Source organism: Topomyia yanbarensis, chromosome 2 (genome assembly GCF_030247195.1).
Source record: "Topomyia yanbarensis strain Yona2022 chromosome 2, ASM3024719v1, whole genome shotgun sequence".
Taxonomy (NCBI): domain Eukaryota; kingdom Metazoa; phylum Arthropoda; class Insecta; order Diptera; family Culicidae; genus Topomyia; species Topomyia yanbarensis.
In genome coordinates, this window is record NC_080671.1 from 293,244,317 (window position 1) to 293,259,462 (window position 15,146).

The 15,146-nt window shown below is 43.6% G+C and overlaps 2 protein-coding genes and 1 long non-coding RNA gene across 3 annotated transcripts; 1 reads left to right on the forward strand and 2 right to left on the reverse strand.

The window, feature by feature from the left end:
- Window positions 1–2,944: 2,944 nt before the first annotated feature.
- Window positions 2,945–5,290, reverse strand: LOC131680443 (uncharacterized). Its single transcript, XM_058961158.1, has one exon. The coding sequence runs from the start codon at window positions 5,288–5,290 to the stop codon at window positions 2,945–2,947; it is 2,346 nt and encodes a 781-aa protein (XP_058817141.1).
- Window positions 5,291–5,499: 209 nt separating this feature from the next.
- On the reverse strand, window positions 5,500–8,310 carry LOC131680444 (uncharacterized). The gene has a single exon (XM_058961159.1). It carries the CDS (start codon window positions 8,308–8,310, stop codon window positions 5,500–5,502), a length of 2,811 nt encoding a protein of 936 aa, XP_058817142.1.
- A 2,168-nt stretch (window positions 8,311–10,478) lies between these two features.
- LOC131679284 (uncharacterized) lies at window positions 10,479–11,467 on the forward strand. Its single transcript, XR_009303821.1, has 4 exons — window positions 10,479–10,785; window positions 10,865–10,990; window positions 11,055–11,195; window positions 11,297–11,467. It is a non-coding gene; the product is annotated as an uncharacterized LOC131679284 (long non-coding RNA).
- The last annotated feature ends 3,679 nt before the right edge of the window (window positions 11,468–15,146 follow it).

Below are 15,146 nucleotides of genomic sequence, written 5' to 3' on the forward strand. Positions count from 1 at the left end.
ACGTCAATTTCACATTACAAGGACCCCGCCATTCTTTCGCCGACGACATGAAAATTTTTCAACAAATACGGGATAAAACCGACGCCGAGCTTCTTCAGAGGGATCTGGACAGCTTTAGCACGTGGTGTGATCAAAACAGAATGGTTTTAAACCCGAGCAAATGCTCAATCGTTACGTTCACGCGGAAACGCCAACCGACTCAGTTTAACTACCATTTCTTCGGCTCGAGCATTCCAAGACACTCTCACATCAAAGATCTCGGAGTCATCATGGATTCGGCATTAACATTCAAACCACATACGTCATACATCGTGGATAAGGCATCACGACAGCTTGGGTTCATCTTCCGAATAGCGAAAAACTTCAGGGACGTACATTGTCTTAAATCGCTTTACTGCGCGTTGGTCCGCTCAACGTTAGAATATTGTTCAGCTGTTTGGAACACGTACTACCAGAACGGGATTGACAGAATCGAGGCTGTCCAACGCAGGTTCATACGTTTCGCCCTTCGTCATCTCCCATGGCGAAACAGATTTCAGCTGCCGAGCTATGAAAACCGTTGCCAGCTTATACACCTCGATACACTCAGCATTCGGAGGGACTGCTCTCGAGCCCTGTTCGTCTCGGACTTACTCTCTGCCAGAGTGGATTGCCCTACAATCCTCGGACGTCTGGATCTTCAAGCCCGCGTTCGAGCTCTACGTAATAACTCCCTTCTGCGAGTTCCGTTCAGGAGAACCAACTATGGTTGCCAGAGCGCTGTAACCGGACTCCAACGAATTTTTAACAGTGTGGCGACGGCCTTCGACTTCGACCGGACGCGGAATGCTATAAAAGCGAAAATGTTGTCAATTTTAAAATGTAATTAGTTTAAGCAACCACCATTGGGGCCAAGGGGCTTGTTGGTGAAGGTAATAAACATAAAATGCGAAAATGCGATTTGATGGTGGCGCTAGTATGCCTTTTTTGTACGACTACCACGAACAACGACACGAAAAAGTTTCAAGAGAAAAGCGTGTTTCGTTACGTGTGTTATGAACGCCGTCAATGCGGCTAGAACAACATTTAGAAAAAGCGTATTCCAAAATGTGGATAAAGAAAAATATTATTAGAGAATAAATTTATCCCTGATTGGAAACCGTCAGCAAAGTTACATAAATCTTATTATAGATTTAGTTGGAAGGTGTTGTTTTTAGCAACCGGCTCTCTTCCTTCCTAAAAATGTTTTGGTTTTCTTGTTGTGTGAAGTTTGTAATCGGTAAATCATTGGTGTTATAAATGAAATATAAATGAAAAACTTTTTGGCCAATGAAAGTAAATCACCAAGCTTAACAATTCGTGAACCTGCGACATCTTGTTTCAAGTTCATTAAGAACGTCAAGAATTCTAGCATTTTGATTGGGAGAATAAACAATATATGTAGGATTTTCTACACATTTAGCAAAATTGGTTTTGAATAAAATTTGTGTGCTTTTATCAGAATTCTGGCATCAAACCAGTAGTGCTCAGTTTCAGCAAGAATGCTGCCAGGAATGTACAATTTTGTTCGACTTCGGCCAGAGTTTTGTTCGACTTTTGCAATAATTCTGTCCGGAAGATGTTGCGATGGTTTTGGTATGGATCCCTTCAGAATTATTCTGGCATTTTCCTCGGCTCTACCGGAGGATGCCTTAGGAGATGTTGATTAGTTTCGGAAGATTTTCGGAAATTCCAATATAAGTGGTAGTGGCTTGATTTTGAAAGTCATCTTCTTGTATTTCCGAAAATCGATTTATTTTCTTTCGGATTTTTTAAAATTCCAAATGGAATCTATGTTTCTGTTTAAGTATGGGGGAATGAGCGCAGTTTCTAATGTGAACAGCGAAATAAATTTGATGAAAGAAATGCTTAAATTGATTATTTTTTAGATATGGAAAATAGTAAATGGGATGCGCCTTTTTCAAATTTTGCTCCATTCGAGCCGCCATGACATCACCAAATCACCACAAAATTTGCTTATGAGTTCAATATATGGGAGCTGTCAAGTTGTCCCCGGGCTGGTTAGAAGTTAACTTTGCGCATTTAAAAATTTAAAATTAAGTGTTTAGTTGTATTTTGTAAAAATCAGTACGATAAATAACATCGTATAAAGAATTTAAGCTTTTTCCGGTTCTCAACTGATCCGCAACTAAGAACAAAATGCATTGATTTTTGCCGCTTGCCGTCTGATTGGGGTGTGACAAAAAACAGTCGAATTTGCAGCGTAAAATAAATTTGAAACAGGTACATAAGTGGAATGCATACACAAATTTGTCAAAATTTTAGCTGCACTTTAACTATGAGAAATACCTTCATATTTCCACTGTCGGTGGAAGAGCTGTTCCGGTGTTTAAAATAGTTCCAAATTTGAATATCAGTGAACATATATTTTTTCATAATTGTCATTAAGCAAAATATTCACATTATTTAAATGTTAATATTACATCTGTCCGCGCCGGGACACTCTCTTCGATAGCTGGGGGATGCACAAACCAAAGTGCAATCTTCTCGGGTGTGGACTGTATGAAGTACTGTTCCAATTCAATTCTTTATTGATGGAAAGTTTCAAATTTAATTCTTCGTAGTGGAAAATCCTATTTAATTCTGTGCTTGGTCCCGTTCGGATGAAGAAGAATGCTGTGTGTCACGATTTCAGGTAGGTAGGTATATTTGAACTGAACGGCTAGACGGTTTGATAAGAACTGATAATTTATTGCGAGTGTGGTGTGCTTTTATAGTGCATTGTTGTGCAACTTGCTACATTTGCTGGATTCTAATTTGTCGTCTGGAGAAGGGATCGCTTATGATAATGCTTCTAATTTGCGGGCGCAACATACCGGCCACCAATGGAATACTAATTCCATTCAAAATTCAACGTATAAATAATTTACAAAATATATAATTCACAATTCATTTTTAGGCTAAACTATGATTCGTTATCCTCTGTCGTGTTCGATGGTTGAATCTGCTCATCTTCGGGATCACCACCGGTTTCCTCGGAATCGGTAGCTGAATCTGCAGTAGTGTCGTTAATAGGAAGCAGGCACACCTTCAAAATCGGTCGATCGTAGATAGCGCCAGACGGAAACTTGACACTGACGACGCGTACCAGTTCATCAGGACCAGGACGCACCGCAGTAACTCGAGCCAGACTCCACTTGAGCGGGGGCAAGTTGTCGTCCTTCAAAAGCACCAGCTTGCCGACCAAGATGTTCGGCTGCCGGTATAAATTCTTCGTACGCTGCTGTAGTTGATGGAGGTAATCCGTTGACCACAGCTTCCAAAACTGTTGACATTTACGTTGAATTGCTTGCCACAACGAAAGTCTGTTGCACGGAACACTGGCTAGGTCGGGCTCCGGGATGGATTGGAGTGCTGATCCGACCAGAAAATGTCCCGGAGTAAGAACGCCCAGATCACTGGGGTCCTCAGATGCAGCCGTTAATGGCCGAGAATTGAGGCAGCTCTCAATTTGGCACAGGACTGTTTGCATTGCTTCACTGGTTAGTGATTCGGTGCCGACGACTCGGCGGAGGTGATGCTTCAGTGCTTTAACAGCAGCCTCCCATAGGCCACCAAATGTAGGCGCACGGGCGGGAATAAAGTGAAACCCAACAGTGACGTCCGCGCAAAACGATATTATTTTTTCTCGTTGCTGTTGGTTGAGAAACTGCTTGAGGAGTGCTTGTAGCTCCCGTTCAGCCCCGCTGAAGTTTGTGGCATTGTCGCAGTACACACTGATTGGTCTACCACGGCGAACCACAAAACGTTTTAATGCAGCGATGAAGCCTTCGGTGCTAAGATCGCTGACTAGCTCGAGGTGTACGGCTTTTGTAACCATGCAGACGAACAATGCGATGTAGGCTCGCGATGGTGGAATCGGTTTGCTTCGCCGTACAGCGTGCTTGATCAGAACAGGCCCACAAAAATCCACACCTGTGTTGAGAAATGCTCGGGCTGGTGTTATGCGAACTTTGGGAAGCTGACCCATTAGCTGGCTTTCAGGACGGGGTTGCACTCGGTAACATTGAATACAGGATCTAACTTTCTTTCGTGCCAGGTTACGAAGATTTAGTGGCCAAAAACGCTCTCGGATGTGGGCGATCATCAACCGAGGGCCTGCGTGCATCAACTGCTTGTGAGCAGAGTCCAAAATAAGTTCGGTAAACGGATGAACTGCTGGAAGTATTAGTGGATGCTTACGCGTAAATGAATAGAGCGATTGATTTAACCGGCCACCAACGCGAAGTGCGCCTTCATGGAGAAAAGGATCAAGTTTTCGCCATGACTTTTTCAATTCACTTTCTTTGCCATCGCGTACAAGAGCAAGTTGTTGGGGAAAGCATTCGGCTTGGGTTGTAACCACGAGTCCAAATGCTGCACGAGAGAGTTCATCAGCTGTTAGGTATGGCGATGATACCGGAATCGTGCCAGACAATTTCGATCTACAATGTTGAATGAATCTCCGACAGTAAGCGACAATTCGCAACAATCTCGTCAAAGATGAATATATGAATGGGCAAGTTTTCTCTTCAAGAACTTTCGTTGGAAATTTTGTTGTATCAAATTTGACAAAACTGTTTGGCCATTCCGTCGGATCCGATGTTAACCATGGTGAACCTTTCCACCACAGGGCTAGGTTGAAGAGATCGCTGGAACTAGTGCCTCGGGAGATGATATCTGCCGGGTTCTCTAAACCGGCGACGTGGTTCCAGGTGCAACCGTCGGTGATGCGTTGGACTTCCGCGATTCGATTCGCCACGAAAGTCTTATACTTGGAGGGTGAATTATGCAGCCAATGCAGCGTGATCATGGAATCAGACCAAAAAAATGCATCTGCGCCAACGTTGAGACTTTCAGTCACCTTGCAGTAGAGATGGCTAGGGAGAACAGCAGAACAAAGTTCCAAGCGAGGAATAGTTGTATGGTGAACTGGAGCCACCCTGGATTTGGCTGTGAGAAGACGAACTGTGACCACCCCGTCGTGGCCAACACTCCTAATGTAGATGCATGCCCCGTACGCACGCTCGCTGGCATCGCAAAACCCATGGAGCTGAATGTTGTTTGCTGAGCCCGGTGCCTTCACCAGACGTGGAACAGAGAAAGATTTCAGTGCAGTTAGATCGGCTCGATAATTCTGCCATTCTTCCTTCGGATGATCAAGGAGAGGTTCGTCCCACGAAAGTTTCTCCTTCCAGAGCATTTGCATGAAAATCTTGGCCTTGATAATGATTGGCCCCAAGATTCCCAATGGGTCAAACAATTTGGCCATTTCCGATGCCACTACTCGCTTCGTAATGGGATGATCAATAGAAAAATCCGGAACTTTGAACCGAAACGTATCCGATTCGGGATGCCACAGTAGACCAAGAGTATTTATGGAATTTTCGGCTGCACCATCAATCTCGAGAACTGATCTGCTGTCTTTTAGTTCGTCAGGAACGTGAAAGAGTGCTTCGGAAGAATTCGATGACCATTTTCTCAGCTCAAACCCTGCGATGCCAAGAATATCCTGGACTTCACATTGAAGATTGACGGCTTCGTCAACGCACCACTCAAAAAGTCATCTACATAGAAGTCCTTTCCGATTTTTGCTGCTGCATCATCTTCTTTTTGCGAATAATCGAATGACAGCTGTTGAAGGCAGCGAGTTGCCAGATAAGGAGCACTGGCTGTGCCATATGTCACCGTAGTGAGCTCATACGGTCTTACCTCCGAATCCGTGGAATGCTGCCAGAAAATTCGCTGCAGGGTACTATCATGAGGGTGTATCCAAATTTGGCGATACATCTTGGTGATATCCGCTACCAAAGCAATTTCTCGAATTCGAATTCGAATCACAATGGAGTAGAGAGTTTCTTGTACGGTTGGCCCAACCATAAGGCAATCATTCAGAGAGATTCCAGTAGAAGACTTGCTGGACCCATCGAAAACCACACGACATTTTGTGGTTGTACTGGTTGGTTTGATAACTGCGTGATGAGGAAGGAAATACGATTGTGGATGGGTGTTGTCTGGCAACGAATCTACGGGAATCATATGCCCAAGCGCCAAATACTCGTGCATGAAATCACAATATTGACCCTTCAGGTCAGGGTTTTTTGCTAATCGCCGCTGCAACCAATGAAATCTGCGAAGTGCAGTAGATTCTGAGTCGCCCAGTTGGCTCAAAACATCTTCCTTTTTAGGAAGTCGTACGACGAATCGGCCAGATTCGTCTCGGGTGGTGGTTTCAGTGAAATACTTTTCGCAGGCCAGTTCCTCCTTGGAAAGGCCTCGAGTGTCGGGACAGGATTCAATCTCCCAAAATTTGGCAAGTTGTTGGTCCAAATGATCTGACGTGCACAACAGAGCAACATTGGTGGAATCAGAACAAGGAGCTTCTTGAGATACAGGACCACTGACTATCCATCCAAGTACAGTGCGTTGCAACAAAGGTTGGTCAACTCCAGGCCCATCAGCAATAGACAGCTGACCATCGCGAAGAAGAGTGAAGAACAGTTGTGCTCCAATAACCATATCAATCTTCTGCGGTGAGGCGAAATCAGGATCTGCTAAAACCAGGCTGAATGGAATTTTCCAACGCGAGGTGTCGACTGGTCTAGCGGGGAGATCATTCGTTATCTTGGGCAAGATGCTAAATGTCAATGTTTGAGAATACGAGGAATCCACTGAACTAAACGAAGCAACGGTATTATGTACACTTTTCACTGTCGAGCCGCCCATTCCAGATATGATAGCAGATTGTCTGGTACGTTTCAATCCTAGAAGCTGCACTATTCTTTCGGTGATGAAATTCGCTTCTGAACAGGAATCCAGGAGAGTGCGGGCAAAAGTGACCTTCCCAGTAGGTCCGAAAACTCTGACCACAGCAGTAGAAAGAAGCACGGTTGTGTATACAGCTCCGCAAGATGCCGCCATGGCATTAGAAACAGGTCTCGAAGTGATGGGTCTGGACTGTGACGTAGCTATCTCTGATGGTGGGCTGTGACTAGACGAGGATTTTTGAGTGAAAGTGGCGGATGGAGTGGAGGTGAAAGAGTCACTACTGCTGCCCTTGGTTGTGGGTTGCGAGCCAGCAGTAGTCGGTTTCGATTGAGGTAGTGCGTATCGATCACTGAGGGAGGACTGATGCAATAAAGTGTGATGTTTCTCGTTACATTTCCGACAGGGTTTCGATGGGCAATCACGACTCATGTGACTGGACGATAAGCAATTCCAACATAGCTTCTTCCTGCGGACAATTTCATGTTTCTGCTCGACAGATTTACGCTTGAACTCTTCACATTCGTAAATTCGATGCGGTTGACTGCAGACAGCACAGCGATAGGTGGATGTGTTAGGGATTGTCGCTGTATGTGCGACAGAAAAACGAGGCTTTTCCTTTGAGTTAGTGTGGAAACCTGTTACTTCACTATTCAACGTGTGCAAAATACGAGCTTGCTCGTGCAAAAAATGGATTATTTCTTCATACGTCGGAATCTCATCTATTATATCACCTGTTGACTTCTCCCATTCCCGCAGAGTATGCTTGTCTAGGCGAGCACACACCATGTGCACCAACAAAGAACTCCACGAGTTGGTCGACTCCCCCAATGCCGTTAATATTTTCACATGGCGTTCGAACTGATCAACAAGGCTCAATATAGAATCAGAAGATTCCTTTCGAACAGATTCAATAGCAAATAGATCGGAAATATGATTTTTAATAAACAAACGTTTGTTATCGTAACGACCAACGAGTAGATCCCACGCGACCTTGTAATTATCTGCTGTAATACTGATGATGTCTAATAGCTTCCTCACAGGCCCCTTCAGCGCGGCCATAAAGTAATGAAATTTATCAACTGGTTGCAAATCGTTATTTCTGTGGATCAAAGCTGTATACGCATCTCGGAACGGGATCCAATTATTGATATCACCATCAAAAGTAGGCAAATCAATTTTAGGTAATCGTACAACTGATGATACAGGGGCAGACACCATAGCGGCAGATCTATTGTTATTTGGCTTGTGTGATAACAAAAAATCTCGCAGCAGATAATATTTCTCCTCCATTTCATCCCTTTGTTTGGTAAAGTCGATCATTGTTTCTGCACCATCATTTGTTAGCAGCTCAACGTTTATTGAGGTAGAAATATAGCGTTCGAAAAGCTGATCGAGTCTAGATACACGCGAATCAATTTTATCACAATCATGCTCAGCATCGAAACCATTTATAAACTTTTCTATCGCCAAGATTGAATTCGTGGTGACGTTTAGCACCTTAGATTGTTCCCTCAGTTTTGCCATTTCACAATTCAGGAATTTAAAGGACCCTCCACCACTATCCACAACTCTCAAATTTGATGAAAACGACTCCTACTCCCAATGAACTGCAGACTGTAGAATGCCCAGTGTACTCACCGTAGCCACGACTACCTCAGTCACTTACAACCACGTGTCTGCTCAAGCACTCTGCCAAGCCCCTTTAGCGATGCAGGTTTTCACGTAAAGGCCCAGAGAATGACGAGAATTACATAAGCAGGTTTTAACGACAATCCCGGGGAAACGCCAGGAACAACGCTTACAGCTTCACTTGCGGGTTTTTCAATCTACCCGTGAATAACAGGAGCAGTTCAATTTCACTATCACTGTGCGCTGTTGAGAAAGTTTTTTGCGTAATTTCACTTTTTTATGTATGTCTGGACTAATTTGTTCATATAGTGTCCGACGTTGCGTAATTTTCACCGCTCACAATTTGATTTTCTCGTGACACACGATTTCAAACTTCACCCACAACCGGACCAAGCTTTATCAGGAAATATTCTGCCAATCGCGTTTGGCTGCTCGGCTGAGCGGGATGGACGCCAGCACCGCGCTAGTCCGTAAACGACGCTCGGTTGAGCGATGGTGATGATTTCGATCGGATGATCGACCCTTCCTTCGAAGCCAATGGAGTTGATATCCGGCTCGAAGGACCAGAAAAATATCCGCGCCGGGACACTCTCTTCGACAGCTGGGGGATGCACAAACCAAAGTGCAATCTTCTCGGGTGTGGACTGTATGAAGTACTGTTCCAATTTAATTCTTTATTGATGGAAAGTTTCAAATTTAATTCTTCGTATGTGACTAAACGATTCAACAAGGCTCTACGGCAGAGCCGACTCAATTGCTGGTATCGCAGGGTCGGCTAGCTACCGGGTAATCAAGGGCTACGCGGATCAAGAACAAAGATCTAATAACATTCACTTTTCTTGAACTTTTTATTCAGGTGTATTTGTAGTGTGTGGGGTGTAATTTACAATTTTTACTTTAATGTGGCGTGTGCACTACTGCTATCACTCAACGTACCATACTTTTGCTGCTTCTGTTGATTTGCGTCGCGACGCTGACGATGCCGACGGGCGAGATCCCCTCGCGGACGTCGGCGAAACTGGCCGGATGAAGGCCCCGGTACCGGTACGATGGTGATCCAGATGCAGCGGGTGGACGGACCAGCGGGCGTTGCTGGCTTGGATGCAGGCAGGCGTCTTCCCTCCTTGGCGAGCATCGGCGTGACCGCGGCTAACCGCAATGGCCACCACCGAGAGGGGACCCTCCTTTGCGATTAGGGCCTTTGCCCGAGGGTATGAAGCAGAGGCGCGCAGCGCCGGATGACGAACGACGGTCCTTTACGATTAGGCGCGGAATCCTCCCGGATTCGCGTGCCGAACCGTGTGCTGAACGATTTGATGCGGCGCTAAGAGGCACTAAGAGGTCCTGGTGAAGAATATGGCAACGCAAAGTTGCTAAATAATCTAATCGATTCTTCAGAGTAAAACTTTAAATACCTGAACGAATCGATACACTTTAAACAAACTTCCCGCCCCAGAGGGGGGGGGGGGGGGGGGGGTATACTACACTTCACCAGTTAAACTTCAGCACACGGACGCCTGATATTAAAAGAGACCAGAGCTGAGAACTTCTGGTCCTTTTATAAGAATTTCAGGTTGCATTTCCCTCCAATTCCTTATCCGCAATCCATTTTTAAAAGTTTCGCGCCATCCGCGATCAGTGCCATACGTTCTCTTAAAGATGGCAAACTCTCTTTACAGCGGTACGCACCCTTTAGCTTCCCTACTTACTGTTGTGTATTGTAGCACATGAAACGTGAATGTTCAACAAACAACACATATTATTTACATCAAAAATCTAAATGATGGAACCAACGGTTACACTATCCACTACTCCGGTGAAAAAATGTGAAAGCACGAAGTGATTTAACATTTTTTATCAAATGCTTCCTTAAAATCATCTTCGGCTCAAATTGATTCGTGAATAGGCAACACACAATTCTACAAACAATATTTACAACATATTTACAACGCGCGAAATCATAAATATACTTTACAAACATATTAAAATAACAAATATACAAATTAAAAATTCAAACATAATATATACAAATCAAATTTATATATATATACAAAACAACTATACAAACAAAATACTACATTTTAAATAATTGGACGAACTATTTACAATAGTTAGCAACAAAATAGTATACAACCCTATTTACATGTATGTACAACACTTTTAGATCACTTTCGATTCCCACGGCAAACCCCCAGGCGGGCAAGTCTACCGGCGGGCAACCTGACGTTTCTCACGTCAGTTACAAAACGTCACACCAATGTCATGGGAGCATATCGTTATGCTCAATGTTTATTTAGTGACGAAAGTGCTAAAAGTGTAATTTCAGTGCAATAATCGTTGAAATCGGCCAAATTTTCAACGAAAATCGAGGTAAGTGATAAATTATCAATGAACATATCGAAACTTAGCCTTCGGCAGCGGTTCATTGTTAAAAAATTGTCTCTTTTAGGACATAAACAGTGGTGGTGTTTTGCTGCCAGGATGCAATCTTTCTGCGAAAGATTGACCTGCAGTAACCACCAAATCTTCCCGGGATTAACCATGAAGCCATCTTGTCTTGCAAGATGCACTACAGGTAAGTAAAAGTGCACATTATTAAATAATTGAATGTTATAATTGAGCCATTCTTTCTGTTGCAGATATGGCCAATTTTACTAAGTGGGCCATCCCCTCATCGCATCTCCACCGTCGGCGCACAGATAAAGGGCAAAATTATTAACCCCTTCGTCATCCCCGAATCGGCCAGTGCGACTATGGATGCCCATGATGGAATGGAAAAGGTAAGTAAATCAAGCAACACGGACTGACACAACTTTTATTCCTTCCGTGTTTGATTATTGTTCCTTCTCCAAACTAATTGTTCTCTTTCTCTCCTTTACAGTACTTATGATGCCATGGGACCAACCAGCAAACAAACGGATCACAGGATCCAAATCGTCGGCCCCAGAGAAAAATTGGAAACTTCATCCGTACCCTCTGGCCATAGCCAACATCCGATCCTGCCGTTCAATTCTTACGGTCTGGCCCGATCGGCCATCAAAATTCCTGTAAATGATCGAAATAAACTTCTTTTTAAACTATCCGAACCTATCTTTTCAAATGGTCCGAACTTCATTCTCCGCCTAATCATTTTAGACAAAATTTTATGCAGTTAAAACTTCACCTATTCCCCGCGTTATTATCTTTGCGGTAAGTTTCAATATTTAACCATCCAGGTTCAATTTCACTACTAGATTAACCCAGGCTATGGAAGCCGGGCGTATTACACTGGTTGGGACTGCTATCAGTACCCAACGGGGAGCAACTGTCCTGAAGTAAGACTTCCTATGCACAATTGCAATCTTCCAATTTTATTTTGATTAGCAGATTGGTATGGATCGTAGGTAGATTGATCCTCATCCAACCGATCTGCGTATTCTGATCATTTTTGTACTGATCAATTTTTAAGGTTCAATTTATATCATCGGTGCGCTCTATTGTGTGCCGATCTAAAGCGGGATAGAGCAAAGCAAAAATGCCGAAAACCATGAATGATTCAATTATTGCTGGTGAGTATATTAAAATTGTGCTATTGTCAGAGGCGACGGGTGGTTCCACCGTCAACCTGTTCATTATACCACCAAGACCCTTAAAACGTCACAATCGTCTCTATGAGACATTTCTGTTAAGCTGATTCTTTCGTTGTCGATTTCATCCAACATCTAACGAATAGAACCAATGAAAAATGTTCGTTGACAGAAAATTTCGCTGACCAAAACAAATTTATGATCAAATTCCAACCAGTGAATTGTCCAACAAACTTGTTGTAGAATACTTAATTTACCGTAGAAAAAGAACAAAAAATATATAACATATCCGAGAAGGTTGCCATTTAATTAGAATTGAAAAAGATTTCTTAACAGAAACATAAGCAATACAACCATGTATAAAGAGATTAGAACTTATATGTCGTTTGCATGATTTGAATTAACTTGCAATGTAGAATCTTATTTTCTGTACACCGAGAATTATTCGTCCTTTTGCTTAAGATGGATTGAAACATTTGTCAACCGGTTTAAGAAAATACCTTTCTTCCTTTCAAATTTGATATAAATTTGAATGTTGTATTTTCCTCGCAAATTATCGTAGCAAACAGGCATTTAACATGCACGCGTTCATGATTAGAACAACCCCTGATTTGAGTTTGTCTGTTTTACACATTCAGTAGACATATTTTTAGCATGTAAATGCAAATATCAAACGATTTCTTTGATGCAAAAGTAGACGGTTCATTATTATAGTTGAACCAACCAAATACATACGCGCTTGTAACTAGTATGCCCCAGGGGCAGAAGCTTCTTGTTAGGCTACCCAAGAAAAAAATGTGTTCGACCAACAGCTATGAACGTACGGTGCAAAGTGTACGAAAATTATAAAGCGCTCTCGTTTTGCACACAGCTCCAACGCCCATATGTACATCGTAGCAATGCACACTGGTTCCATATTTGATTTGAACCGGTGCAAAAGCGAATAGAAAGAGCCATGACACTTACACTGCTATTCCAGCCGTCGCTAATGCAGCTGCTCCCTCTAGAGCATGCGATGAGAATACGAGATGCGTGCATGTTTCTGGTTGAACCGGTCATAGGAAAGCACTGCTGGAGATGCTAGGTTGATTTATCGTTCAGATCAGATTATCGAACTTCCAGGTTCGGAGATTATTACTTTCAAAAAGGTTAACGTGCTACTGCTGTAATGTCAAACCAAAATTCGTTTTGGGTCGTCTGATTGTTCCTACCTGTTCAGTGAACAGGTTGAACGTACCGACGCGTCGCCTCTGGCTATTGTTAATCTGATTTATATTGGGTAAAGTATGTAAAGCAAAATTATGATTGATCATGGAATGAACAAAAATTAACGTTTCACGACACACAAGGCAAACCAAAAACCACGAATTTCTTCACACGGAAAACGATTTTAAAAAGCACAGCATGTCCTCTTTTGCGTTCAGGACCTCTTATCGCGTTTTATCGTCACTTTCACTATCTTTTCTTGTAGAGCAGTGAAAGGGCACAAACATTCGTGCTTTACACGAATCCCTGCCACCTCCCGTCGGAAAAATCCTTAGATTTTTGAACTCTACCGAACCCTTGATTACCTTTCGCGGACTTTTAGTTGGGCGCCAATTGTGACTAAACGATTCAACAAGGCTCTACGGCAGAGCCGACTCAATTGCTGGTATCGCAGGGTCGGCTAGCTACCGGGTAATCAAGGGCTACGCGGATCAAGAACAAAGATCTAAGAACATTCACTTTTCTTGAACTTTTTATTCAGGTGTATTTGTAGTGTGTGGGGTGTAATTTACAATTTTTACTTTAATGTGGCGTGTGCACTACTGCTATCACTCAACGTACCATACTTTTGCTGCTTCTGTTGATTTGCGTCGCGACGCTGACGATGCCGACGGGCGAGATCCCCTCGCGGACGTCGGCGAAACTGGCCGGATGAAGGCCCCGGTACCGGTACGATGGTGATCCAGATGCAGCGGGTGGACGGACCAGCGGGCGTTGCTGGCTTGGATGCAGGCAGGCGTCTTCCCTCCTTGGCGAGCATCGGCGTGACCGCGGCTAACCGCAATGGCCACCACCGAGAGGGGACCCTCCTTTGCGATTAGAGCCTTTGCCCGAGGGTATGAAGCAGAGGCGCGCAGCGCCGGATGACGAACGACGGTCCTTTACGATTAGGCGCGGAATCCTCCCGGATTCGCGTGCCGAACCGTGTGCTGAACGATTTGATGCGGCGCTAAGAGGCACTAAGAGGTCCTGGTGAAGAATATGACAACGCAAAGTTGCTAAATAATCTAATCGATTCTTCAGAGTAAAACTTTAAATACCTGAACGAATCGATACACTTTAAACAAACTTCCCGCCCCAGAGGGGGGGGGGGTATACTACACTTCACCAGTTAAACTTCAGCACACGGACGCCTGATATTAAAAGAGACCAGAGCTGAGAACTTCTGGTCCTTTTATAAGAATTTCAGGTTGCATTTCCCTCCAATTCCTTATCCGCAATCCATTTTTAAAAGTTTCGCGCCATCCGCGATCAGTGCCATACGTTCTCTTAAAGATGGCAAACTCTCTTTACAGCGGTACGCACCCTTTAGCTTCCCTACTTACTGTTGTGTATTGTAGCACATGAAACGTGAATGTTCAACAAACAACACATATTATTTACATCAAAAATCTAAATGATGGAACCAACGGTTACACGTAGTGGAAAATCCTATTTAATTCTGTGCTTGGTCCCGTTCGGATGAAGAAGAATGCTGTGTGTCACGATTTCAGGTAGGTAGGTATATTTGAACTGAACGGCTAGACGGTTTGATAAGAACTGATAATTTATTGCGAGTGTGGTGTGCTTTTATAGTGCATTGTTGTGCAACTTGCTACATTTGCTGGGTTCTAATTTGTCGTCTGGAGAAGGGATCGCTTATGATAATGCTTCTAATTTGCGGACGCAACAACATCATTGAATTTTTTCTCATAATTATAATCACATAATAACGATACTCCCCACGCATTCGAGCATTGTTATTCTTCGTGTCCGATAGGTAGACGTTTTGAGTGTTCAATAGGTAGATTTGCTTCAGTCTTTGCGCAACTGTTCTTTATAAACTGTGGTTTCTACTTACTTGAAGTCAGCGGCGTAGCCAAAAATTCGGTTTGGAGGGGGTTTGGTGAAAATCGATCT